Here is a 27,951-nt window from a genome sequence, read left to right on the forward strand (position 1 = left end):
TGCAGCTCCACGGCCAGCTGATGGCTGGGTGCTGGCCAATGATACCAGCCGAAGGCTTTCCAGAGAAGCCAGCGTTTTGCAATTAAAGGGAGCAGACATGGGAGGCAGCTCTGTCTTGTGCCCAGCCCTCCTGCCACTTCCCCCGCCCCAGAAGGCTCAGGAATGGCTGGAGGTAGGGCCAGCCACACACTGCGGACAAGGCCAGAGAGCAGAAGAGAGCAGCGGGCACTGCCACCCCGCCCTGGGAGTGCAGCCCGGGCCAGCTTCCCATGCAGTGATGCGACGGACGCTGGGCCACGCCGGAGGCGGGGACGGGAAGCAGACACAGCCCTGTGGTGACGAAGGACAGCAGTCCAGGTCCAAGGCTGGCTGTGGGGGAGCCCGGGGCGGGGAGGCCCAGAGCAGCGGTGCTTGGCCAGCAGCCACAGCACAGGTGGACCCGGCAGTGCGGGGCCAACAAGTCCAGGGTACCGCAGAGCGAGCAGGATCACACAGGCATGCCACACACGGTACAGGTGGGTGCCACCCACACACAGGTGTGTGTTTATTGCATAGAATTCCTCATAGCACCTCCCCCCCCCCTATATTTTTATCATCCAGAAGAAAAGGAATTCATAAAGTATTTCATCGTGCTCAGTCTTAAAACATACAAACACAAACATCAGGAAGACAGACACACGTTACTGTGCTAAACCGAAAAGTACACAAAAGCTGCCAGCCAGGAACCCAGGATGCCACTGACAGGCGCTGACGTCCACGGCATCAGCACCCACACACTGGGGACCTCCTGGGCAGCTCTGTCCCCCGAGGCCGCAGCCCACAGGGCGCCCTGACAGCCCCAAGAGGGAGATGAGGCAGCCCCCAGATCTCCATGGACACACACCAGGCACCAACAGAACATTTAAAAGCATCCACGGCTGCACCCTAGGGACCCTGCTAAGGAGTGGCGTCCACTTGTGCGGCAGAGGGCAAGGCTGGAGTGTGACACAGGCTCAGAACCACGTCCTGGCTGTCACCTGTGCAAAGATGGCGCCGAGCCCTCCTGGGCTGTTCCCTTCTAAGAGTCAGTGCTCAGCGTGGGGTGGACGGGCCCTGAGGGCAAACAGGGGAGCCAGAAGCACACAGAAAGGAGAGAAACAGACCTGCACCTGCAAGGAGTGAACGTGAACAGGGCGCGCGCTCCAGCCCCGCACCTGGGCCCCTCCGGGCTGCGCCTGCTTCAGAGGCCACACCTAGTGCTGGGCCACCTGCCGTCTCTGGAGGTCACCACCTGGCCAGTGCTCGGAAGACCCAAATCCCTGTGAGATCCAACAACGAAACAGCAACGCTTCTTCTCCAAGCCCCGTGTGCGGGTGTGCGGCGGGCGGCACGCAGGCTAGGCCGACTCAGAAGTCCTGCAGCTCAGGGATGCTCCGGTACAGGTCCAGGGTGTCGGGGTTGGAGAAGGCCCCGCGATGCTCCACGGCCCTCCCCGCAATGACCTGCTTCACAGCCACCTCCACTTTCTTGCCGTTGAGTGTGTACTGCGAGGGGAGGGGAGAAAGGGGACAGAACTCTCAGCTCAGACCCACAGCCAGGCCACGCCCCCAGAGGCACACCCGCGGCCAAGTGCTCCGAGCATCCTGCTCTTCCAAGGGGCAGTGTCCTGGCCCAGGCCCAGTACCAGCTCCATCTGCATGACCTGCCCATGGTCCCCAGGTTTCCTCTTGCTGCCACTCAGGACCCTGGAACCCAGCCGGCTGGCTCACAGCCCCCAGGCCTTGGGGCAGGCCGACTGCCACACAGTTCCCAACCAGCAAAAAAGACAAAGTCTCTCTGAATTCAGAATTCTGCCCAGACACGATGGAGATCCACAATTCTTCCTAAATCCCAACAGGAAGGAAGCCACCACATCTGGCAAAAATTCCTTACCCTGAGCTTGGCTTCTGAATAGAAATGGGGGTGGGGGTATGACGGCACCAGCCCCAGAGCTCACAGGCACAGTGCAGGAGGGCCTGGCTGCCAGGCAGACAATCCCTCACTCACCAGGAGTTGACTTGCAACTCATTGAAGTGTATTAAATGTGCTTTATTTTGTTCTGAGAGGCAGAGAGAGACAGAGCCAGAGAACACGTCCACACACTGATTCACTCACAAATGCCCACAACAGCTGGAGCCACAGCCAGGAGCCAGGACTCAGTCAACATGTCCAACATGAGTGGTAGGAACCCAACCACTTGAGCCACCGTCACTACCTCCCAGGGTGTGCGTGAGCAGTGAGCGGCAGTCGGGGCCAGAGCTGGGTGTGCGTGAGCAGTGAGCTGCAGCTGCCGTCGGTAGCAGGGCTGGGAGTTGAAGCCACGCCCCCGATGCGCAGTGTGGGCTATATGCCCCGTCCATATGCGTTTTCCGCTCACAGCGAGGAGCTGGTTGGAGTGAGATGCCCCAGGCACATCCCCTAATCCTGCTTCTACACTGACAATACTGCAAGTCAGAAATGCATTCCACACACCTCGTTCAGTGCTCGGAACACGGGCATTGCCCTGAAAGGCCAGCCCACACGAGGCCACCTGCAGCGACTTGCTGGGCACACAGAAGACGAGCAGTGGTTGTCCTGAGGGGGAGATGCGCCGGCTTGCAGGTGTGCGCACCGTCTCAGTGCTGTCACAGGCAACTGCACAGCAAACCGACTCGGCCAGGCTGCTTATTTCACTGTACTCGAACCCAACAGGAGGACCACCATGGCCACCGACTCAGGCCCTGGCCCCAGGAGTTGCCCAAGGCCTCTCACAACTGCTGGCAGACACTAGACTCCAGGAGGCGTGTCGTGTGTGGCACCCAGGGGCTCTGGGTGGCAGGGGTGAGTTCACAGGCCAGAAACAGCTGAGGCCACCATTAGCCATAGAGGCAGGCCACCAGTCCCCTGAGTGCCCACTGCACTGGCACTATCTCTTTTTTACCTAAGATGTAATTAAATTCATTCATTTGGGGCTGGTGCTGTGGCATAGCGAGTAAAGCCACTGCCTGCAATGCCGGCATCCCACATGGGCACCGGTTCAAGACCCGGCTGCTCCACTTCGATCCAGCTCTCTGCTGTGGCCTGGGAAAGCAGTGGAAGGTGGCCTAAGTCCTTGGGCCCCTGCACCTGCATGGGAGACCCGGAAGGAAGTTCCTGGCTCCTGGCTTCAGATCGACACAGCTCCGACCATTGCGGCAACCTGGGGAGTAAATCAGCAGACAGGAGACCTCTCTTTCTCTCTCTCTGCCTCTCCTCTCTCTGTGTAACTCTTTCAAGTAAAATAAATAAATCTTTTAAAAAATTCATTCATTTTAAGAAAATGAGTGATGTGTGAACTAATTAAGGCTCTAGGCACCACTTCCGAGGGAGCACCTGTCATTAGGCACGTGCCTCCAGCCTCTCACCAGGACGTGCAAATGTCTTATGTGCCTCACACGTGACAGAGCGTTACACAAACGCCACCAGTGCGGTCCACGGACAGATCAGCCCCACCCTCCAGCTGGTGACAAACAGGCCGGCACCATCTCCTGGGGAAGGGTAGAACCCCTAGGCTCCCATGTGGGCCTCTCTCGGAAAGGGACCTAGGGACTCAAGACAGGGGGCACTCCAGGCCCACACCTGCTCCCCACAGCCAAGTCCAAGTGCGAGTCCCAACGTGCGGCCTGGGGTCAGCGGCAGGCACAGCGGGTTCCAGACACCCCTTCCCTGGGCAGAACCCCACCGCACAGAGTCCTCATCTGTGAAGTGGGTGTGCCCACTCTGTCTGAGCACCTGCTGCTGGGCCAACAGGGGCCTCCACTCAAGACAGAGACATGAATGGCAACACAAGTCACCTCCACCAGGTTCCTGCTGCCGTGGTGAAGCCAGGAGCCAGAGGGAGCCACAGGCACCTCGGGCAGCCTCTCAGACCCTCAGGCAGAGAGCGGAGGACATCGCGTGTGAGGCACCCAGAGCAGGGCCACGGGCCACAAGTAGCAGACACAGGAGCGCCACGGCTACGTCTGCACCCGGGCCCGCGACACTCACCACGCAGCTGCCGTCTACCACCTCAGACATGAGGCCAAGGAGGCTCGGGGATGCTGAGCACTGCCCACAGCCGAGCCTCAGGGGAAGGGGCAGAGGGGATGCTGAGCACTGCCCACAGCCGAGCCTCAGGGGAAGGGGCAGAGGGGCCGTCAGTCTCAGCCACTCTGCTGCCAGCTCCTGCTGATGCGCATGGGAGGCAGCAATGGTGGCGCAGGTGCCTGTGCCCGTCACCAGGTGGGAGACCCAGACCGAGCTCCTGGCTCCTGGCTCCTGGCTCCGGCCTCCTCCAGCCCTGGCTGCCGCAGGCATCAGGGGAGTGACACGGGAAACAGAAGCTCTCTCTCTGCCTCTCTGTGTTCCCGTCTCTGCCTGTCTCTCCATCACTCTGCCTTTCACGTGGACAGAAATAAACAAACATTTGAACCAAAGGAAGAGGTGGGGCCAGGCTAAGGAACAGTGCCGTATGTGTGAAGACCCTCGCAGGAGACGCCAGGGCCAGCAGTGATGAGGGCCACCCGGCCCAGGGGTTAGCCCAGATGGGACACAGGAAAGGCCCCACCCCCGTGCATCCTCTGAGAGCCCCCAGGCCTTGCCCTGTGAGTGCTGCCAAGGCGCCTGCTCCAGGTGCAGAGGCAGCGCCCGCAGCTCCAAGTGCCGAGCGGTGCACAGGTGAGCAGGCCTGGGTGCACTGCCGGTGCTGGCATGAGGAGGCCTCCCCAAAACCACCCCTGCAAGGCTCCTGCCCCAGTACAGCCCCAGGCCCTCCCAGTGGACCCTCGCTCATCCTTTCTGACCTGGGGGGGGGGGGCCTGTCCCCAAGAAGGTGGCCCAGGGCCATTCCACAGCCCCCTCCATGCAGAGGAGGGGCCAGCCGCCCCCCAGCTCAGCCACACGAGCAGATCCACTCCTGCATGTCCTAGAACATGGGGGTCTCAAGATCCCAGGGCACTAGAAAACCCGAGTGAGCCTCAGGGTGCCTGCACGGAGCACTGGCCTCCGGGAAGACAGGACACACCTACACAAGAGTGCTGCTGCTGTCCTGGCTCTCTCAGACAGACTGCCCACTGCACCCGAGACCCAGTGAGCCTGGGGTGACCACTCTGGCAGCAAAGCACACAAGGGTTTTTTTCCAACACAATGAAGCTCTGGTTCCTGTGAGTGCCCCAGGCAGGCAGAACCGGCTTGGGCCAGAAAACCTCAGACTGCCTTTGGGAAGACAGGAGGTATCACTCATCCACAAAGCGCCTTCTCCCCAGAGAGAGCCATGTCTCCAAGGAGAGCTCGCTCTGAAAACACAGAGCAAGGGAGGAAGAGAAAGCGCCCAGCTGTGAGGCTCTGCCCACACAGCGCCAAAACGAAAAGCAAACTAGGGACAGACACGGCAGGGGGCAGGAGAGGAAGCAGGTGTCCCAGCAGTGGGAAAGGAGAGGAAGAGCGGCCTCCAGGAGCGATGGGGTGGCATGAATACTAGGCACCCCTGTGCAGGCAGATGTACCCCCTGTACACGGCAGGTACGCCCTGGTCAGCACTCTCCCCACTCCCACCCCTGGTCAGGCTGTCTGACGACTTTCTTAAGGCAGAGAAAACGGCCCAGCATGTTCCAGGGATTAAGATTCCAGGGAGTCGCGGATTTCAGCACTGCTGCATTTCTGGTGGATTCCTCCAACTGCACCTCCCAACTCAGCCCTGCTCACGGCCAAGTCAGCTCCACTCCCGTGGTCTCGGAGGCTTCAGACGGAGCCCTCAGCAAGTCTGTGTGTTTAGATAACACACGGGCACACAGGCACACATGGGCACACACAGGCACACACAGGCACACACGGGCACACATGGGCACACACAGGCACAGCCTACCGAGGCAGTGACACCAGGTGGCACCGCTCCCGTGGTCTCCCGGAGGCTTCAGACGGAGCCCTCAGCAAGTCTGTGTGTTTAGATAACACACGGGCACACAGGCACACATGGGCACACACATGGGCACACACAGGCACACACGGGCACATATGGGCACACACAGGCACAGCCTACTGAGGCAGTGACACCAGGTGGCACCGCTCCCGTGGTCTCCCGGAGGCTTCAGACGGAGCCCTCAGCAAGTCTGTGTGTTTAGATAACACACGGGCACACACGGGCACACACAGGCACACACAGGCACACATGGGCACACACAGCCACAGCCTACCGAGGCAGTGACACCAGGTGGCACCGCTCCTGTGGTCTTCCGGAGGCTTCAGATGGAGCCCTCAGCAAGTCTGTGTGTTTAGATAACACACAGGCACACACAGGCACACACGGGCACACGGGCACACATGGGCACACACAGGCACACACAGGCACACGGGCACACATGGGCACACACAGGCACAGCCTACCGAGGCAGTGACACCAGGTGGCACTGCTCCCGTGGTCTCCCGGAGGCTTCAGATGGAGCCCTCAGCAAGTCTGTGTGTCTAAATAACACACAGGCGCACGCAGGCACACATGGGCACACGCAGGCACACACGGGCACACATGGGCACACACAGGCACACACGGGCACACATGGGCACACACAGGCACAGCCTACCGAGGCAGTGACACCAGGTGGCACTGCTCCCGTGGTCTCCCGGAGGCTTCAGATGGAGCCCTCAGCAAGTCTGTGTGTCTAAATAACACACAGGCGCACGCAGGCACACACGGGCACACGCAGGCACACACGGGCACACATGGGCACACACAGGCACAGCCTACTGAGGCAGTGACACCAGGTGGCACTGCTCCCGTGGTCTCCCGGAGGCTTCAGATGGAGCCCTCAGCAAGTCTGTGTGTTTAGATAACACACAGGCACACACAGGCACACACGGGCACACGGGCACATGGGCACACATGGGCACACACAGGCACACACAGGCACAGCCTACCGAGGCAGTGACACCAGGTGGCACTGCTCCCGTGGTCTCCCGGAGGCTTCAGATGGAGCCCTCAGCAAGTCTGTGTGTCTAAATAACACACAGGCACATGCAGGCACACACGGGCACACGCAGGCACACACGGGCACACGGGCACAGCCTACCGAGGCAGCGACTTGTACCCAGGGCAAGTTAAAGCAGGCTCCCAGCTGGGACCGTGACAACCCCCCGCCCCCGCCCCCGCCCCCGCCCCACAGCAGGAGCAGCAGTGCTCCAGCACTCTCCACGGGTCAAATTCATTCCCTCACTAATACCCCTGAGAACACAGAGAGCCACCAGGGGAGAGGCCGGCAGGGCCTGGGGGCCAGGCTGCTGACCCTCAGGGGCCCACCACTTAGCAGCAGGCTTGGGGGCAGCAAGGACGGCGGAGAGGCGGGCAGTGTTGCCAGGCAACGTGGCCCCCTCACTACGAAGCACAGGAGAGAGGCTGGGCGTGCAGGCGGGGGGTGGGAGACGGTCGTACCGGGATGCCCTGGGTCTCCAGGATGAGGCTGGGAACGTGCCGCGCTGACAGGCCCAGGCGGATGGCGTCCCGGATCCGTTTCACCAGGTCCGGCTGGAAGGTGTGGCCCGAAGCCATCTTCAGGAAGAGGATGACCCTCTCCTCGCCGTCCCTGTTGTACTGGGGCACACACAGGCTGTCCATCACCTCCTCGAAGGCTTCCACTGTGGAGAGGGTCAGGGCGCAGAGGGCCGGACTCAGGCTGGAAGCCGATGCACCTCCCAGAGCCCTCGGCGAGGGAGCTGGTGTGCAAGCAGAGACCCCATCACCGGGGAGGCGGTGGGGGGCAGGCTTCAGGAGGAGGCCCCACGTGGGCGGTGCTGGTGCAGGGAGGGGGCACAAGGCAGCATCACTCTGGGGCTCTGGCCTGGGCCCAGGTAGGAGACCCCTCCCAGGAAGGCTGGGCCTGAGTCCCTGGGCTGGTCGGGCTCTGCTGGGTGGTCACGGGGCCCAGGGGCCTGCACTGTCTGGACATGGTGTCCTGCACGGTGCTGTGGGACTGCGCTGCGCTTCTGCTTCCTCCCAGCAGAGGAGACCCAGTTCCCACCCTGAGCACACTCACCGGGAGGACTCAGGGGAACAGGGACGGGCCACATCACTCACAGCCCCGCTCTGGGCGTGGGCAGCGCTGCTCCGAGGGGGACAGGCTGGGGGACACCCACGCCCACCCAGTCATGCTCCTGCTAGGCCACTCCCCGGCACCTGAGGGAGGGAGGAAGCCCGTACCAATGTTGTAGATTTCCGAACTGCCGAACCGCACTCCGTTGGGGTTGAGCGTGCCGTCGCTGGAACAGGCGGGGTCGTGAACACCAGGCAGTGAGAAAGCCACCACCCCTCTGCCGCCCCTCCTCCCGTGCCCAGCCCCCACCCCTGCACCCACACTCCAGGGCCCAGGACTGGGGACAGCCCACAAAGTTACAGATTGAGGATGGGGTCTTCAGCCGGAGGCCCCGTGTGGGCTGAGGCAGAAGTGGGAGACCCCCGATGGCCAGCACAGGGGCCCAGGATGGCTGCTCCTCGCCTGGGAGGCGCCCCCTCTGCCCTCCCGGACACCCCTGGGAGGGGCTGTGGGAAGAGAGACCTGCCCTGCAGACCCTCACCTCCGGCCCAGCATGACGATGCCCCCGGTCTTGGGGTTGATTCTGCAGTAGTCGCCGTGCGCCCAGACACCTGAGAGAAGGCAGAGGAGCTGGGTCACCCCGAGCAGCCACCTACAGACACAGGCCAGACAGCGTGGGGACGCCGGCTGGCTGGAAGGCAGACACAGGCCAGACAGCGTGGGGACGCCGGCTGGCTGGCAGGCAGACACAGGCCAGACAGCGTGGGGACGCCGGCTGGCTGGAAGGCAGACACAGGCCAGACAGCGTGGGGACGCCGGCTGGCTGGCAGGCAGACACAGGCCAGACAGCATGGGGACGCCGGCTGGCTGGCAGGCAGACACAGGCCAAACAGTGTGGGGACACCAGCTGGCTGGTGGGGCATGGTGTGGGGCTGGAGGCGGGTATGTCGGGGCAGAAGTGAACCAGTCGTCCCTGTCTCTCCAACACCCCCTAGTGGGGGCTGCTGCTCACCCAGCTCTGCTCCATGCTGGTGGGGAGAATGACCACTCCCAGCTCGGCAGGATCAGCCCCACCAGACCCTGGAGGCCAGGGGTGCATCTGGAGAGGGGGAGACAAGCAAGGCCGACGGAAGTGAGCATCTGGGGGCAGCGGAAGGGGCTGGGTCTGAGGGGCTGGGGTCAGGTCTCAGCACAGAACACACAGCTGTGTGATGGGGCAGGGGGCTACTGCCCAGTCCCAGCTGCACTAAAGCCTCAGCCTCGTGGAGAGAGGGCCGACCAGCAGGTAAAACCAGGGCACATGATGGGCAGGGAAGAGGGAAGAACAAGACTTGGCCTTCCCTGAGCCGAGCCCACGTGGTCAGCCGGCCCCAGTACAGCCCCGTGTGTGGCTGGGTCTCAGCACCGAGAGGGAGAACCCCAGTGGCGGGCAGAACCCCGCCTCTTCAACAGTTAAGAGGAAAGGGCCCTTCCCCACACCTGCCACACATGGGAGCAGCTGAGGGGCCTTGGCCCGCCACGGCCAGCTGGCCCACAGGAGGGGCAGGGTCCACGTGGCCAGAAGCAAGCACACCTGCACGGGCTCCGCAGTGACTCGGGCGTCATCTGTGGCCACCGCCACCGCAGCCCAGGGAGGGAATGCGCTGAGTGAGAGCACTGACGGCGGCGCCTCCTCGCGCCCAGGGCCTGAGACGCTGGCCTCTCCAGCACTGAGCCGCGAGAACGGCTCGGGCGTCTGCTCACCAGACGCTGGCCTCTCCAGCACTCAGCTGCGAGAACGGCTCGGGCGTCTGCTCACCAGACGCTGGCCTCTCCAGCACTCAGCTGCGAGAACGGCTCGGGCGTCTGCTCACCAGACGTCCCGGCTACAGCCATGGCCGACCCTTCGCAGAGACGAAGGCCACACCTGCCTGTTTGGAACTGTCTTCTGCAGTCATCTAAATTTATTTATCCACATCTTCCACCGACTCCCAAAACGTATCTGAGGAAGCTACTGATAAAGCTGACTTCGTGATAGGATTATTTAGAGTCAGAAACCCTGATCAAATCACTGCAACCAAGCAACGAGTTCAGCCCTGAGTTTCCTGGCAGCCAAGGCAAGAACAGAAATATGGCAGTTAAGTCACCACTCGGAATACCCAGACCCCCTGTGAGAGCTGCCGGCTCGAGTCCCAGCTCTGCTTCTGGCCCAGCTCCCTGCTGGTGACCGCCTGGGAGGCGGCAGTGCTGCTCACGTACCTGGGCCCCTGCTACCTCCACGGGAGAACCAGATCCTGGTTTCAGCCCTGGCTGTTGTTGGCATCTGGGGTGTGAACCAACAGATGGAAGATCACTCTCCACCTGTCCATCTCTATGCCTTTCAGATAAAATGCAATCAATAAATTTTTTTAAAGATGTAACTCCTTGAATAAAAAACCCCAATACCTTCCTAGAGATGTGAAGAAAGCAAGCAAGTGCTTGGCACAAGCGACTCTGGGCAGAAGTCTGCTCAAGGCTGAGTCTCACAGCAACACCGCCAAGCGCTGCTGAAACAAGACGAGCGGGAGGCAGGAACCAGGCCTTCAAGACGGACGGCCCTGCTTTGGGGCAAGGCATCCGTCAAATGACAAAATGCGTGGGGACAGCCTGTGGGACAGGGACACGGCGGCTGCATACCCGCCTGGCACAGAAGCGCCCTTCCCCCAACGTCTCCAGGACTGGGTGGAGGCATGGCAGCCGGAGAGGAAGAGACCCGAGCCAGGCAGACATGATCCGGTCCCACGCACCCACGCACCGCCTTCACCCAGGCAAGCTGAGGCTCCCAGTGGCTCCCAGCGGCTCCCAGCGGCTCCCAGCGGCTCTGGGCCCCTGCGGCTGGGACCACACCAACCCCGGATGGAGGCTCTGAGCCGAGCGGGAGGGGACACTGACAGAGGCCTCTGGCAGGTGGGCCTCCCCTCCTCTAGAGGCCCTGCCGGGCAGGGTCCGGGCAGCACTGCGGGCTCACCAGCGACCCACCTGGGAACTTGGAGAAATACGCCTTCCTGTACTTGCTCCCGTTCTCGTCGTTCCAGAAGTGCGTGGGCTGGCAGGGAAGCGGCTTCGTACACACCAGCTCTCCGCTCTGTCCCCAGACTGCCCGTCCTGGGAGGGGAGAGGAGACGCTGAACCAGCACGCCGCACGCTCTTCTCCTCCACCATCACTGACCCTGCCCCGAGCCCAGCACTCCTGCCCGCACGGCTTCCCGCAGCCCGCGCTCCGGGGCTCCCAGGATGCAGTGTTTCATGACCGCCAGGTGTGATGGAGCGCACAGCGCAGCCACCCGAGCCCTGAGCGGTACCGCAGCTGCTCTGCTGTTTCTAAGCCTCACGCGGACGGCTTTCTTGCACCGACCCCCTTGTTCACATGTGGAGTGTTTCTCCCGGATGTGGGGCCCGCCCACGGGGCCTTCTCTCTGGAGCGGCTGCCCTGGGACCCTCCAGCAGCCAACGTCACAGCCCAGCACAGCACAGGCTGCAGAGGGCATGAGAGCAGGCGGGAGGGCACCCTGGCAATGGCGTGCCCAGGCGTGGCGAGCCAGAGGGCCCTCGGCCTGCACCTTCCCCAAGGCTGCAGATATTTTCTGAGAGCAGGGTAAGCGGTCCTTGGGGAGTCCCTCTCAGGGGAGGGGTTTCCCTCCCGCACAGGCCCCAGACGACAAGAAGGAAGCAGACACAGGAGCCGAGAACACCTAGGAGCACATCGCTCTCTGCACAGCAAACCAGCAAAGCCCTCTGCCCAAAATAAGAGGCACCTTCCAGAAAGGTCGCCGGCAGCATCCTTGGTGACCTGCTCGAGACCCCCGGCTCTAAGCTGGTGCCGTCACCACTGCTACCAGCTTGTCCCCTGCCTCACAGAAACAGGGCAGGCCCAACTCAATAACTGAGTCTGAACCCACGTGGTGCACACGCCACATACCAGGGGACACAGACAGGCTCGAGGCCTAAAGCCAAGGGCTCAGCCGGCAAGGGACAGGGGCCACCCTGCCGGGGCAGGGCTGCTTGGGGAAACCATCACCGCGCAAGGTGACACGTCCAAGTGCTTCCAGGTTACCCCCAGCCCCGGCACAGAGAGAAAAGCAGTCAGTGTCACCTTCTTCATCCCACGCCTCCACGGCCATGGCCAGGTTCCGGGCCTGAATCTCCCCTCTGTGCACCGGGATGGAGGAATTCTGGCCCATGAAGCAGGAGATGATGTCGGTGCCACCTGCAAGCAACAGCAGAGGGAAATTCACATTCAGAGAATTCATTCAGAGACCGAGATAAACCGCTCGCTCATCAGCAAAGAGCAAAGAAGAACCCAGAAGGGCAGTGCTGACCCCTCCCAGACAGACCCGCGGTCTGCGCCCAGCTGGAGCTGCTGCTCGGGGAGACGTGGGCACAGACTCGGAAGTGGATCGGCTTTCTGACCGCGTCTTCTCCAGAGGACCGCATCAAGCCCTCTTTCCCTTGTGTGCCCTGAACTGGTTCCCACGAACGCCAATTATTTCCCACAACACGACTTCATGTTAAGAAAACAGTTCCAGGGCCAGTGCTGTGGCACAGCAGGAGAAGCCACCTCCTGCAGTGTCGGCATCCCATATGGGCACCAGTTCTAGTCCCAGCTGCTCCTCTTCCGATCCAGCTCTCTGCTACAGCCTGGGAAAGCAGTAGAGGATGGCCCAAGTCGTTGGGCTCCTGTGCCCACGTGGGAGACCTGGAAGAAGCTCCTGGCTCCTGGCTTCAGATCAGCTCAGCTCCAGCCATTAAGGCCATCTGAAGAGTGAACCAGTGGATAGAAGACCTCTGTCTCTCTCTCCCTCTCTGCCTCTGCCTCTCTGCTATTATGTTTTTCAAATAAATAAGAAAAGAAAGAACATGGTTCTGAGAAACCATGACTTGTCGTGCACACACAACACGCACGCACGCACACACACACATCCACGCCCTTTCCAATGAACAAAAAGGACCCTCTGATCCTGCAACTGCTTCTCTTCACTCACACATCACAACCACCTTTTCATGTCAGTAATTACGTCTCCCTCCAAACCAGTGCTCTCCTCGTGACTTGTGATGGCACACAAAGGAAGGGTGTCCCTGAACGCCGTTCACCCTAGCACCAACGTCAACAGCGTGGCAGCGGCGGTCCCCACGCGTCCGTCCTCACAGCGTGCTGAGGGTGCATCCGTGGAGCCTGCTGTGTGCTAACACTGAAGCCCCTGCGCGGTCCCTCCCAGTGAGCAGTGAAACCTCGGGTCTCCGGGGCGCACATCCCCACCAAGGGGGTTCAGGCTGACACTTGGCCTTCCCAACTCAGCTGCCCTGGCCGGCGAACTGGCTGGCCGGGGCCTGAAGCCTCGCTCTGGCACTTAACAGTGAGGCAGATATGGGAAGCTGCCTTGCATTGCTAGATTTCATTTTCTCTTTTGTGAAATAATCCAAGTGGAATCTGCCAGCAGGAGCTGTTTTCGGAAGCTGGGGTTCCAAGTGCTGAGACGCGTGTGCTGCCCCCGGAGCAGGGGCCGCAGCAACCAGGCAGGACGTCACTGCCTGGGCGTGAAACCAAGTGCAGGGACTCGCTTGGCCAGAGCGTCTGCTCACTTACAGGGGGCCCCAGAGGGGTCAGGAGGCAGGGGTGGCCTCTCCTCACACCTTCAAACTTGCTCCGAACCCCGTCTGCCACCCCACACCCCCGCAGCCCCGCGGGAGCCGCACCTGAGATGGAGCCCAGGAGGACGCTGCTCTTGATGCACCTGTAGACGTAGTCGTAGCTCTGCGCCTTCAGCGGGGAGCCGGTGGACAGGATGGTGCGCAGAGTCTGCAGGCTGTGGGTCTCCACTGGGGCGGAGAAACACAGAGATAGAAACCACGGCTGGCCCGCGGGCGCCCACCCCCTGCCAGTACCTCGGGGGCAGGAACTCCGAGAGCACTCACCTGGCTTCATGTCTTTCTCTTCGAGTACCGACAGCCACTTGGCACCTGTTCCCAGGATGGTGATGCTAAAGGCACAGGCAGGAAGGAGAACGAGGGACTCAGGGCTCCGGCGGGTGCACACGAAGCCGTCTGCAACTGGCGACTCACATGGCAGCTTGCACCCTCAAGGCTTGGCGTTGCCCTGGGGTGAACCCGACTTCCTCCTTACCTGAGCTTACGTCCCTGCACCTGCGTCTACTCACAGGGCACGGCACGTTCCCACCCTGATGCCACCGCAGAGCGGGCGCCCGGGCGCCCTCCACTCTCCGCTGTACTTATTTCAAACCACCGTGCGCACTGGGAGCGTCCCCTTCCCATCTGCAGAGTATTCTGCCTCAGGGGACCACAGGGCCATGAAATCAACACCCCTGGAATTCCGACCTCACGCATTTCCAACGAAGCGGAGAGGGCTACTACTCGGCTTCACAGGCCCCCCACCTGAGGGAGAAGTCTCCACCGGCCGCGGCCGGCGCAGCACCCCAGGATCCATGGTGCTGAGTGTCGACATTAACCCGTCAGCAAAGCACAGCGACATAGGTGCTCCTGAAGGTGACAACGGTGGGGGTCGAGGCTGCCCCTCCTTCCCTATTCTCAGTTTCCAGGCGCCAGGGAGGTACCGGCTCCTCACGGTTCCCTCCCAAGTTAACAGGAGGTTAAGAGGGTTGGCTGGGGACAGCAGGGCTCCCCCAGCACCACGGGCCCCCATCTGCCCTCTGTGAATGCACCTGCGTGGTCAGCCTCCACCAGACTCAACTCCACTCCTGAGCACACAGAACCCCCCAACCCGGCTCCAGGGGCCCCCTCTCTCCTCGGCGTGGGCTTCCTGGTCACAGGAGCGAGTGTACAGGCAGCGGGACTCTGCACTGGCTGGTGCTGGGTCCCCACACAGTGGCTCCTGACCCGGGGTTTCGCTCCCCAAGGTTTGTCAATCGCAGTCAACCGCAGTCCAGAAACGTCATCTGCCACGTTCACCATGCTCGTCGAGCTCACAGCCTGTTGTCGGTGTAACCAGCCTATTTTACTGAGTTCTGCTCTTACTAGCTGTGTCCCTCTCTTACTGCGTCCGGCCTATGACAGCACCATCGGCAGTGCGTACACACTACCCTGGGCCAGGCATCCACTGGGGCCTCAGGGAGCAGCCTGGGAGTGCAGGACACTCGAGATACAGGTGCAGCCTGTGCCGCCACGCAAGGGAGGGACACGCTCAGCCCTGGCAGATGCTACACGGTGCGTCTTAACTGTACGGTTTTTACAGAGATAAATACACAGAGGAGAAATCTGGACCAGCAGAGAAGTCGCCCAAGAGGACGTCTGTGTCCAGTATCAGAGGGCCTGGTCCCTCTGGTGCCAGCTCCAGGCTCCAGCCTCGTGCTGATGCACCCCCGAGGGCAGCGGGGGATGGCTCAAGTGACTGGGCTCCTCCCACCCACAGGGACACCCGGAGCAAGCCCCTTGGTCCCGGTCCCAGCCATCCTGGGCATCCGAGCAGTGAACCAGGGGATGGGAACGAGCGAGCGAGCTCTAATAGATAACTCTAATAAACAAACACTTAGAATAAACGAGTAAATAACATTTTCTAAATAAATTTCTAAAAGGAAGGAACCAAAATCCTGTGCCGTCTCCTGATGCCGCTCCAACCCCCCGGAGCTTGCTCTGCCCCACAGCAGCGCCCACCCCAGCCTCTCGGGCAGACCCCGTGTCTCAGACGACCTCTCGGGCAGACCCCGTGTCTCAGACGACCTCTCATGGACCCCGTGTCTCAGACGACCTCTCATGGACCCCGTGTCTCAGGCGACCTCTCATGGACCCCGTGTCTCAGACGACCTCTCCCCGTGTCTCAGACGACCTCTCAGGCGGACTCCGTGTCTCAGACGACCTCTCATGGACCCCGTGTCTCAGACGACCTCTTGGGTGGATCCCATGTCTCAGACGACCTCTCGGTCGGACCCGTGTCTCAGGTTCTGCCCACCACCACCCAGCCCCCGCAGGGACTTGGAGAACGGACAGCCCCTGGCGGCTCGGCCTAGTGAGCCAGCTCCGTGGCGCCGAGGGGCAGCACAGCGGGTACCTACCCTATGCTGTCCACCAGGTCCCAGAGCACGCTGGGCGTCGGGACCAGCGGGGAGCCGTCGTACAGCACCACAGAGGCCCCTGTGGCGAGAGCCGACACCATCCAGTTCCACATCATCCAGCCAACCTGCAACAGGGAGCGCAGCTGGAACAGAGCCCACAGCTCCGCCGGCGGCCGGCGGCCGGCTTCCCGGGAAAACCGCCGAAACCAAGCCGAGGGCGGCGGTGACCCGAGCTCAGACACACGCCTGACCCGCAGCGCCTCAGCAGGGGCGGACACGCACGCATGAGGCCATGTCCAGGAACCTCTGCTGTGGGCCTGCTGGTGACGAGAGCCTGAAAACAACACAGACACTGCAAACATGAGGTCATGTGACACGTGCACGCCATCAACACCACACACACGTGGTATACACATGATGACACTACACGTGTGCAGTACACACACACCGACACCACACCACACACACAGGACACACACACCACCGACACCACACACACCTGGTACATACTTGCCAACACCATACACGTGTGGTACACACATGCTGACACCACACTACACACATGGGACACACGTGCCACCAACACCACACATGCATGGTACACACTCGGCAACACCACACATGTGTGGTACACACTCGCTGACACCACACACACAAGACACAGATGCCACCAACATCACACATACAAGATACACACATCAACACCACACACTCATGGTACACACTCACCAACACCACACATACAAGACACACACGGCACCGACACCACACACGCATGGTACACACTTGCCATCACCACACATAGGTGGTGTGCACATGCCAGGAACACATGCTCTGTGGGAACTAACCCACATACACCTCTGAGGACAGCACGGGCCCGCAGCAGGCACTCAGCAGGTCTGGGCTGATAGGGATCGGTCCCCAAGGCCCATCGCTGGCCAGACAACAAACAGGGCAGAGCAGCGCCACCTGCCGGTCCACAGCTCAGGGCAGAGCTGTGAACACACACCCAGGAAGTCACCAGCCTTTCCCCACATGTGCTATTAATGCTGCTTAAAGTTTCACCATATGCAAGTAGACTTAAACTTTCATTTTAATTTTAAATTTCTTAATTTAAAAATGTTTTTAAAACTAAAAAGGTGGTACCACCCACTGACAACCATCCCCTCTCCCCAGGGAGAGTCTGTGGGTGGTTCTGGGAAGAAGCAAAGCCGATGAGACGGGCAGGAGGCGGTGTCAGCCAGAATCTGCCCTGGGGGGCAAAACGGCAGCACCCCCCATGGAACCCAGCACGGCAGGAAAGGCTGCGGCACAGGGCCTGGACGTCCTGGGGCTCAGCCACTCCCTCGAGGGAGGGCTCCGGGAGGGGGAGGGGCAGCAGGGAGGACATGCCCTGTGCAGGTCCCGTGCACCCCGGGGAAGAGCCCGGTCAGGAGCTCGCAGAACGCAGACTCTAAGTGTGACACATGTGGCCCCATGCAGGACCTCAGGTGCCCACAGACCACACAAACCCAGTGTCCAGGCTGGGTGTCTCGCCCGTGGTTGATGCCAACATCTAGTATTGGAGCATCTGGGTTCAGCTGCCAGCCCCATTCCTGACTCCAGCTTCCTGCAGACCTGGGGAGGCAGCAGGGACGGCCCAGCCCATACTAACCTCAGCCACGGTGGGCTTTCAGGGAGTGAACCAGCGCAGGGAGATCTTCTTAAAAAGCTGGTTCACTCATTCATCCCTTTGAAAGGCAGAGTGACAAAGGGAGAGAGAGAGACATCTTCCATCCCCTGGCTCACTCCCAGATGCTGCAATGGCCAGGGCTGGGCCAGGCCACAGCCAGGAGCCCAGAACTCTATCCAGGTCTCCTACAAGGGTGGCAGGGCCCCAAGGACTCGGGCCATCATCTCCTCCCTTTCCAATGCACCAGCAGGAAGCTGGACCAGAAGCGGAGCAGCCGGGACTGGAACCAGCGCTCCAACATGGGATGCTGGCATCGCAAGCAGCAGCTTACCACTGCACCACAACTCTCACCACGGGTCTCTCTCCACCAATCAGTTTACACCCACTGTTCTCTCTTCCCGAACCCCTCAAATAAACCAATCAATGGAAAAGTAAAAATCACCAAGCCCCTATCCCTGAGGACCAGCCGAGGACACTGGCAGTCTCACCGCGGCCAGGCTGCACAGTCTGCGGATCAGGCTTCGGCGTCCACCTCCAAGAAGGCAACAGGAGCCCCGGGCAGCACAGTCACCCAAGACCCAGCCTGGGGCCAGGGCGCTGGCGACAGCCTCACCCAGGCTGCTCCTGAGGGTGGGTCAGAGGCAGGCGGGCTCCACGGAGCCGTGGCAGGGTGCTTCCAGAAGAAGAGAAGCACCTTCATGCAACACCCCTGCGAGCTGCCTCTGGCACAAAGCCCAGCCGAGTCCCAGGGCGCGTCCCGGGCTGCGTGCAGGACCCTCGGCAGCCCAGTGACGACGCTGTGCACACGTGACCAAGCTGAGCTTCCTGCTCGGATGGCTTCTGAGAAGGGATGCAGCACACCAAGGGCCCAGCTTCCGGCAGTGCCCGCACCAATGCTCCACCCACAGGGAAGGGGACGGGGGCACAGGGCACGTCCCTGCACTTGGAAGACCCAAGTCGCTTGGCTCATGCTGCCCAGCTCACAGCCGGGTACAGAGAGTGGCGCGGCCTCCCCATGGCCCCATGTCAGGAGCAGACCTGGGTCTGCATGGGCTCCAGGGCTGCCACAGGGCACAGCCAGGACCCCAGGCATCAGGCGTCAATCACCCAGGGCATGGTTGCCATAGAAACTTGGCACAGAAGCACCATCTGGGAAAGGCAGTGCTGGAATGGCCTGATGTTTGTGGTTTTGGGAAAAAGCCAATTTTGAGTTCTCCTCCGTGGGTAAAACACACTTCCTCTAACCTGACCTATGCGCTGGCCTTCCGGTGTTCCAAGGACAGGAAGCCACCAGCGCCCCACACTGAAGCAGCCCACAGGCACGCTCCACGCTGCAGCCTGGCAAGGCCTCCACCACCTGTTGTCCCACCAGGCCAGGGCAAGGGCTGGGGCACTCACCGTGGTATAGTAGAGGAGGACATCGCCACTCGTCATGTCGCCGTGAAGCATGTGTTCCTTCAGGTGCTGGATGAGGGTGCCCTGCGGGACACAGTGAGTGCCCCGTGAGCCCAGCACATGCCACATCGCCCGGGATGAAGCACCCACAAATCTTTCCCAGGAGGCAGACGGCATGGGGCCCTAGGGTGTGATGGGCCATCTCCCATGCCCTCTGCCACCTGACCCCAGCATCGCCCATGACTCTGCCTCCCAACAGCTCTCGGGGCCCGCGCCCCCTCGAGCACCACAGGGACCCAGCAGCTCAGGCAGGAGAGCAGAGACCCTTACTGAGAGGACGGAGGTGCCAGCCTCGCCCCAGGCCACGGGCTCCCCCTGCTGTGGGCAGGGAAAGGTGCGGGGTGGAGGACTAGAGCTCAGGGTCCATCTGCAGATCTTGGATCAGAATTCAGGGAACCTCAGTCCAGGGGACGAGATTTTTCATGCAACCAAAACGCCTCCTCAGGCCCGTCCCACCTCCCACAGCACTTTCCATTACCTGACAGGCATCGTATAGCCGGGTGCCCAGCTCCAAAGCACACACTACGGGAAGCCTTCCTCGCTCCCTGCCCCACACACAGGCCCCTGGAGGCACCTGAGCATACGCCCCACCTGCACCCGCACCTGCGCCTGCGCCTGCACGTGGGGACGGACGCTGGGTCTCCTCGCCCGCTGCTCCGGACCCTGCCTTTCCCACTGCAAGCTCTCCCTGGCATGAGGAGCTCGCCCCTGGGGCTTCGCGGTCACAGTCTTGCACCGCCCAGAGCCTGCTGGTTCTGCAGGGGCTCACGGGAGCAAGGGAAGCTCCCCATCACCAGGCTCGGTCCACCCAGAGCCAGCGGCCCCGGTACCAGTCAGATCACACTCTAGGCCTCAGCTTTCCTATCTTGCTCAAGACCCTGGGGACACTGGGCCCGCAATGCGCAGCCACAGCAGTGCCCTTCCCTGTGGTCCACAATGTGAGCGGCTGGCTCAGGGCAAAGGTGCACTTGGTGGGCTGGAAACTATCACGCTGCCAAGGTCCATGCATTAACGCAGTCTTTACGATCCCATTGCCCACAGTTTTCTTGAAAGCCAGGACGAGAGGATCCTCTTAAGAGCCCAGGTCCCATCCGCCAGATGCCCCAGCTAAGAGCCAGACCTCTTGACCCAGAGGCCGTCAGAATGCCACATGGCACCCCAGCACCACGCAGCCCATGGGCCGCCCCAGACCCTGCCCTCCGCTGGGTGGCCCAGGCCTTTCCTCCTGGGGCCTGAGGCTGCCTTAAGGCCCTGAGGGCAGAGCCTGGGCGCCCCCCATGCAGGTCGATGGACAGCCACCACACCGGGCCATGCCAGCTTCCACACAAAGTCCTAGGACACACACTGTCCTCACGCAGGGTGGGTTGATGGCCACTGGATCATTCCATGGTAAATCCACTTACAGGACAGAAACTCTAATTATATTCGCACCCCTGGCCCGTGGCAAACATCTGTCTCATTTCCTTTTCCAGGTAAAATTAGTTTTATGTATTTGTTTATTATTTGGGAAGCAGAGAGAGAGCTCACATCCACCATGGCCCACCACGGCCAAGACTGGACCAGGCTGAAGCTGAATGCTAAGAAGTAATCCAGGCCTCCCATGTGGGCGGCAGGGACCCAGGTACCTGGGCCCTCTCCACTGCCCCGGGTCTGCATTAGCAGGGAGCTAGAGGCAGGAGCCAGAGGAGGGAATCCAACCCAGGTGCTCCAAATCCGATGCAAACCTGGGTCTCAGCCACAAGGCCTAAGGCCAGCGGAGAAGCAAGCTCTCATCCCAAGCTGAATCTTCACACAGGTGGCCAGTGACAAGCACAGCTCACACAAACCCACGAGCCTTCGGAACCCTCACTCACGCAGACACCAAGAGCAAACGCGGCTTTGCTTCCCCCTGAGCCTTGGTGATGCAACCAGCAGCTTTGCCCTCTCTGTACACAGGGCCCTAACCTGCACTCCCCTCCCTGCACACGGCGTCCTCACCTGCTCACTCCTCTCTCTCTGCACACGGCGTCCTCACCTGCTCATTCCTCTCTCTCTCCCTCTGCACACAGGGTCCTCACCTACTCACTCCTCTCTCTCTCTCTCTCTCTCTCTCTCTGCACACAGGGTCCTCACCTACTCACTTCTCTCTCTCTCTCTCTCTCTCTCTCTGCACACAGGGTCCTCACCTACTCACTTTCTCTCTCTCTCTCTCTCTCTCTCTCTCTCTGCACAAGGGTCCCCACCTGTGCTCCTTCTCTGGCGCCGGGGAAGCTCTTTTGTCAGGGATCCTGTGGATTCTCCTCCCCTTACAAGCTAAGCACCTGAGGCAGGGGCTGGGCCGTTAGATAAGGAGAGAGCCAGGCAGGAACCAGGTGAGAAGTGCAGATCTGGGGGAGGATTGAACCTGAGACAGAAAGAAGCTTTGGCACCCAGTCCAGGGACAGACTGGGATCCGAGGCGGTAGAGTGATAGGAGGCGTGAAGTGCCACACTTTACTCTGTGCCCAGCTTTACTCAGATAGGTGCCCCGGACCATCACCGAGGAGGACGTGCTGTCACCTCCCTGGCATTCAAAGGTTCAAGCAGGCCTGAAAGCCACATAACCCAGGCAATGATGGTCCCAGGGTTTGGACCCTGCCACCCCCGTGGGAGACCCAGATGGAGCTCCAGACTACCAGCGTCAGCCTGGCCCAGCCCCAGCCACTGGAGCCATGCGGGGAGTGCACCAGCAGACAGAAGACTCTGTCTCCCCCATCTCCCTGTCCTTCAGATGAACCAATAAATCCCGAAAAAGTAAAACAAAATAAAAGCCACGTAACCCAGTAGCTGTCCAAATGCATAACCTGGACAAGGGCAGACAAACCCAAAGGGAGCCATTCTGTGAAACTGGGAGACAGGACTCAAAACACACAAATGCTGGGTGGCCCTCAGCACTGCGGCCAGAACAGTGCTGGGTGTGTGTGCGTGTGTGTGTGCATGCGTGTCTGTGTGTGCACATGCGAGTATGGGTGCATGTGTGTCTGTGTATGCGCATGCGAGTGTGTCTGTGTGTGTGTGTCTGTGTGTATGTCTGTGTCTGTGTATGTGTGTATGTCTGTGTATGTGTGTGCATGACAGTGTGTGTGTTTCTCTTCCTCTCTGTAACTCTTTCAAATAAATAATTTTTTTTAAACTGGTGCCCATATGAGATGCTAGCGCTTTTTTTTTTTTTAAAGATTTATTTATTTATTTGAAAGCCAGAGTTGCACAGAGAGAGGAGAGGCAGAGAGAGAGAGAGAGAGATTGACTGATTTTCCATCTGCTGGTTCACTCCCCAAATGGCCACAACATCCAGGTCTGGGCCGGGGCTTTACCTGCTGTGCCACAGCACCGGCCCCAAATAAATCTTTAAAAAAACTCGGCTTAGGATGCCCACATCCCACAGCAGAGTGCCTGGGTTTACACGCTGCCTCTGCTTCTGACCCAGCTTCCTGCTCATGCGCACCCTGGAGACACCAGGCGATGGCTCAAGCGCTTGGGGCCCTGCACCCATGTGGAGGACCCAGATGGAGCTCCTGGCTCCTGGCTTCAGCCTGGCCCAGCCCCGGCTGCGTGGGCACTTGGGGAGTGAACCAGCAGATGAAGATCTCTCTCTGTATATCTTTTAGTCTGACTCTCTACCTTTCATATAAAAATACAGAAAGAAAGAAAGAAATACTTCTTGTAAAACGCCAATGCCATGAAGGCCAAGACAAGGTCCAGGAACTGCTCCAATCAAAAGACTGGAGGGGGGGGCGGTGCAGCAGCTCCCCAGGGGCATCCCCGGAAAATGGGCCACACCTGGAGACAGGTGCATCGGTGCTCCCTCCATGGCTGGGGACTGCACTAAGCCTGGGGAGCAAGGGGAGAAAGACCAGCACAGCCCCAACCTCCTCTCCTGGGTGTCTTGAAGAAACAAGAGCGTCTTGAAGGAAAGGAAAGAAAAAGGAGGGAGCACTAGTGGATGGCTCTAGCTAAAGGAGGCCACGGCTGCGGCTACTATTGTGGCTTCTCTGCGGGTCTTCTGTGTTCTGCAGATGCCAGGAGAGGCTTCCTCCAAACCTCCTTGGAGACCCACAGGGGACAAGGGTCTGGTCCCCGCCCCAAGTCCCCACTGGGCAAACTCCTACCACAGGAAGAGTAGAATCTGCCACACGCCTAGTGTCGCTCCCCCTCTTCGTGGAGGAACGACACAGGACCCTGCGCTGTTCTTTTGTCTGCTCGGCCCTTCCCGGGTTTGCTGCTGGTTCTTCCCGGGTTGGCTGCTGTCCCTTCCACCTCCGTGGAAGGGCGGTTCCCCCTGCCACTTTCCCCACTTCCGCGGGGGAGCGGCACACCGCCGGCCGGCTCTCTCGGGGGCTGCTCAGGTGTTCCTTCAGATAGATGTTCCTGGTGCATGTTGTCTCTCTCCTCCTTTATAGTCCTCTTCCACCAATCCCAACTCTGCTACCCACACGCCGAGTACACTGCTCTCCTCTCTCTCTCTCTGCAATCAGGAGCAGGATCAGCTCCTGCAGGTTACTGGTCGAACTGGAGGCAGCTGCGTAGAAGCTGTTTACTCCTCCCCAGCGCCATATTGTGGGAGAGCAGATGCATAGAATAAGTCTTAATTCCAGTAACTTAGCCTAGTCTCAGTTGCTCCCCACAGCCTAGATGGGCTTTTGTCGCCCTCTGCTGTGCTCTGTTTCAGCCCCAGACGATCACTGTGCGGCCACACGCTCTGTCCCAGGCCACCGTGTGTCCTGCAAACCCACGCTTCCTGGGTCCTCCACACTGCCCAGGCCCTTGCAGAAATGGGGGATGCTGCGGGCACCACACTCCCATGGAGCCCCTTGCAGGCTAATAAACGCGTGTGCCTTGCTCTGCTGCTTCCTCACTATAGAGACCCCCGTGGGCAGAGGGACGGGACGCACCCTTCACCCGACAACAGTTCCCAGAAATCCCCTCCCGCCCATGCACCTTTATGGTCGAGGCTTCCTATTCGGATCCGCTCTTTCAAACACCACTCGCTGAGTCTGCCGTGCCCTGGGGAGCCCTCCTGTCACCACGCTGCAGGCATCATGGCAGCCCCCCAGCTCCATGCCGCGCTCCGGGGGATGGCGACAGTGTGCCGGCGCAGCGTCCCCACCCCAGCCTGCTCCCTTTCCAGCAGCCCGCAGCCCCGACTCACCCCAGCAGAGTGGACCATGCACTTGGGCGCCCCCGTGGTGCCCGAGGAAAACATGATGAAGAGGGGGTGGCTGAAGGGTAGCTGCTCAAACTCCAGCTGGGGGGCGTGGTCGCCTGCCCCCGTGGCCAGGAAGTCGTCCAGAAACACGCTGCAACCCAAACGGGGACGTGAGGGTGAGCGGTGGGGTATGCCCCCCACACACTGTCCCCGCCTCCCCAGCGCACAGGCTGGGAGGGAGACAGGGACCAGAGGAGTCGCAGCACCAAGGGCGTCTCCCTGGGGGATGCTAGGTACTCCCCCAGGGCATGGTGAGCTCACCCACAGCGACCAGGCCACCTCCAGCCACCAGAACTCGTTTGCTACCTAACTGTCAAGCACTTTGTCTGCGATGACCGCCCACAGAGAGGGCTCAGCCAGGTGGGCCTGATCGGGCGGCTCCCCGCAGGGAAGAGATGGCGTGAGATGCCCGTCCTGCACTGACACCACTTCAGTAACACAAATACCGATGGCCATGCAGTTTGCCATGTCCTGGGGTTTACAACAAGACAGGGACATGTGTCCAAGAACAAGGAAGACAACTCCTGGCTACTGGTGACCACCAAAGAAACCACCCCACCGACCCAGCAGACAGGAGCAGCCGGGAGCCACCTGAGGGGTGACGTGGGCACCTTCACTACAGCAGAGCAGCCAGCTCTCAAGCCTGGGCACTTCCTGTCCCCCCTCTCAGCAGGCACACTGTCCGTCGGGACTGTTATAGCCAATCCAGGCAGCTGGATGTGGCCCCACCCAAGCCCACCACAGGGAGGGGCCCCGGGCAGAAGAGTAAGGGTCCTAGGGCCTTGTCTGCTGTTCTGACATCACTGGCGGGGGCCGGGGGGCACTTGCTCTGCAGGTGGACGGCACCCCCTTATGAAACGATTTCACTGAACCTCCTCCTCTCCCGACCCGTGCCCTAGGAGGACCGCAGAAGCCTCTGCTGTGCCCAGTACCTGTTTGGAATCTTCGAGATGTTGATCTGCTCTCTGGCAGCCACGTAGGGAATCACCACCACCTTTTCCAAGTCTGGTAGCCCTGAGAGGAGGGGAGGAGGAAACAGGGGTTACAGGACAAAGTACTGCACTGCTGGCACGCTTACAAAAGGCAACAGGCTCCCCCAGGGCACGGCTACCACTGGCTGCATCCGAGAGCCGCAGTGGCTCCTGGGAGCTCCAGCACTGCACCTGCCACCCGCGTGCGCACCCTGGGGAGGGCCACGCACCTCGAACCACGCGCTGCAGCTTCTCCATGTGGCTGTGCTCCTTGCCGTTATAAACAACGGCCTCCACGGAGAACATGAGCTTCGGCTGAATCTGAGAAAACCGGTCCAGGACACCCTGCGAGTGGGAAGGTGGGCTCATCACACGTCACACAAAAGGCAGAACGTCCAGCAGCCACTGCACCCTGTGCTCCAGCAGAGGCCGAGGCATCATCGGGATTATCAGGCCTGGGCCGGGGGTGCCCTGCGGCCCTGGCACCCGTGACCGACAAGGAAAGCAACCACAGCACAGCTGGCAGCCAAGGGCGACAATCATGCCAAGAAATGCCTGAGGATTTACAGGCATGGCCTAAAATACAACAGCTGTGTCGGCACCACCCAGACCCCCACCCAGGCGCTGCCCTGAGCTCGGCACTAGGAGTCACTCCTCTGACGCTCAGAGTGACCTCAACTCGGGGCTGCGGAACCCCCAAACCCTGGGTCCCACACCGAGGTGGTGGAGACAGCGGGTGTTTATGCCCACAGCTTGGGGCAGGCAGTGGAGCCACTACCGCTTAGTCCCCAGGCCGCTAGGCTTGGGGTGAAGGTCTCACAGGCTGAAGTCGGGGACAGGTGCGTGTGCAGCACCAGTGCAGGCCCTGCCTGCGCGGCAGCGCCCAGAGCTCTGCTCTGATTGGCCAGCAACGTCGTGTCCTTTGGGGGCTTTGCTAACAGCGAAGTGGGCTTCAGGCAGCCTGGGGCCAGGTGCAGGGTGGCGACTGTTTTCTCAGGGCCCGGGGCTCCTGGGGAAACCCTAGAGATGAGCCTGAACACCATGACACTGTCTACACAGGGATCGGGACCCTCAGAGCCAGTGACACGACTCCCTAATTTAGTGAGTCCTTTTTAGTAAGAGGCTGGTTTGCAAAGAGACTTTAAGATAAAGGAGGGAGCCTGAGAGGCCTGGGAGGGCAGGGCCTGACGGGATCTAGTATCAACACCCAAGGCACGGACGGAGCTCAGTTCCATAGGCACAACCATTGTTCCCACGCTGCAGATGAATAAACTGAGGCACGAAATCAGAAACCAAGACCAAGGAAGACCAACCACAGCTGTCAAAACTGCTCCAGGGAGGGGCAGAGGGCAGGCAGGGCCAGGCCTCTCCCCCAACAGAGACAACAGGGAGCAGAACTGCAGGCCACACCAGCAAATCCCTGCAAACAGCAACAGCCTCTGTGGGAGCCACACGGGAGCCACCACAGCCTGTGGGAGCCGCCAGGAACCATAGGAACCACAGCCTGTGGGAGCCACATGGGAACCACCATAGCCTGTGGGAGCCACCGGGAGCCACCACAGCCTGTAGGAGCCACCAGGAGCCATGGGAACCACAGCCCATGGGAGCCACCAGGAACCATAGGAACCACAGCCTGTGGGAGCCACCGGGAGCCACCACAGCCTGTGGGAGCCACACGGGAGCCACCACAGCCTGTGGGAGCCACGGGAGCCACAGGAACCACAGCTATGCCGCACCTGGACCAGAGGGTGAAAGCCACTTGATTATCTTAAAAGCTTTCAGTAAACTCCAACACCTTTTCTACTCAAAGAGCTTAAATGAGCTGGAAAGGAAAGGAACTTCCTCTCTGGCACATGGGGGCGGGCCCACAGTCTGCGTAAGAGTGCCCTGCAAAGACGGGGGACACCAGCCCCACCACTCACAGCCGCCCCCAAAGCCCAGCTGAATGCGCGGACAGCAGAGGCAGCCACTGCACCCTGCGGACAAGGGGGAGGGCCACATAGCAAGTCCCTGAGAACCGCCCGGAAGCCCCTCGGCCACCCACAACCTCAGCAGAGCAGACGGAGTAGGGCTGAGCCCCAGGAACACGTGCTGAACACAAGTAACGGGAACAGAATGAGTGAGAAGGTCGCTGAGGGGCAGTCCCCAGGGGACAGGAAAGAGGACACTCGCTGATCTGCTGCGGGGTGAGGAGGAGACAGCACAGTAGGCAGCTGCTGCCTATCACGGCTACAACTCCGAAGAGCAAAGCCACAGGAGGAGGAGCAGGGAGGGCAGGGCCCCGGCTTCCCCCCCGGCTCCTGGCCTGGGAGGCCGGAACAGAGCACCGCCCCAGAGATGAACACTCACACAGGCTGCGTGGGGTCTTGGGGCTTCCAGCACCAGAAACGAGGAGAAAGGGAGGGGATGCTTCCTGCGGGCACAGCCAGGACGGTAACACAGGGACCTCGCCAGCCGCGTCCTGCAGGGAAATCTTTCCCCCCGTACCCGCTCTGCCCGAGGAGAGCAGAGAGCAGCAGGGGCACCGGTACAGGAAGGCCCCGGGCCCCTTCCTCT

At 60.7% G+C, this 27,951-nt stretch overlaps 1 protein-coding gene across 4 annotated transcripts in view; it reads right to left on the minus strand.

The window, feature by feature from the left end:
* Nucleotides 1-510: 510 nt before the first annotated feature.
* AACS (acetoacetyl-CoA synthetase) overlaps nucleotides 511-27,951 on the minus strand; it is a 41,882-nt gene continuing 14,441 nt past the window's right edge. For 2 of the 4 annotated variants that reach the window (XM_051838785.2, XM_070065723.1), the window contains exons 6-18: nucleotides 25,626-25,740; nucleotides 25,357-25,438; nucleotides 24,368-24,515; nucleotides 19,145-19,225; nucleotides 16,075-16,199; nucleotides 13,964-14,028; nucleotides 13,745-13,867; nucleotides 12,144-12,257; nucleotides 11,030-11,155; nucleotides 8,574-8,643; nucleotides 8,200-8,258; nucleotides 7,435-7,637; nucleotides 511-1,523 (exon numbers count right to left, since the gene is read on the minus strand). In XM_051838785.2, the coding sequence (XP_051694745.2) occupies nucleotides 1,386-1,523; nucleotides 7,435-7,637; nucleotides 8,200-8,258; nucleotides 8,574-8,643; nucleotides 11,030-11,155; nucleotides 12,144-12,257; nucleotides 13,745-13,867; nucleotides 13,964-14,028; nucleotides 16,075-16,199; nucleotides 19,145-19,225; nucleotides 24,368-24,515; nucleotides 25,357-25,438; nucleotides 25,626-25,740 (1,449 nt within the window). In that variant the 3' untranslated portion in view covers nucleotides 511-1,385. The remainder of the gene's footprint in view (nucleotides 1,524-7,434; nucleotides 7,638-8,199; nucleotides 8,259-8,573; nucleotides 8,644-11,029; nucleotides 11,156-12,143; nucleotides 12,258-13,744; nucleotides 13,868-13,963; nucleotides 14,029-16,074; nucleotides 16,200-19,144; nucleotides 19,226-24,367; nucleotides 24,516-25,356; nucleotides 25,439-25,625; nucleotides 25,741-27,951) is intronic. The other 2 variants (XM_070065724.1, XM_070065725.1) reach the window with 2 other exon arrangements.

This window comes from Oryctolagus cuniculus, chromosome 21, assembly GCF_964237555.1.
Source record: "Oryctolagus cuniculus chromosome 21, mOryCun1.1, whole genome shotgun sequence".
In the NCBI taxonomy this organism is placed as follows: domain Eukaryota; kingdom Metazoa; phylum Chordata; class Mammalia; order Lagomorpha; family Leporidae; genus Oryctolagus; species Oryctolagus cuniculus.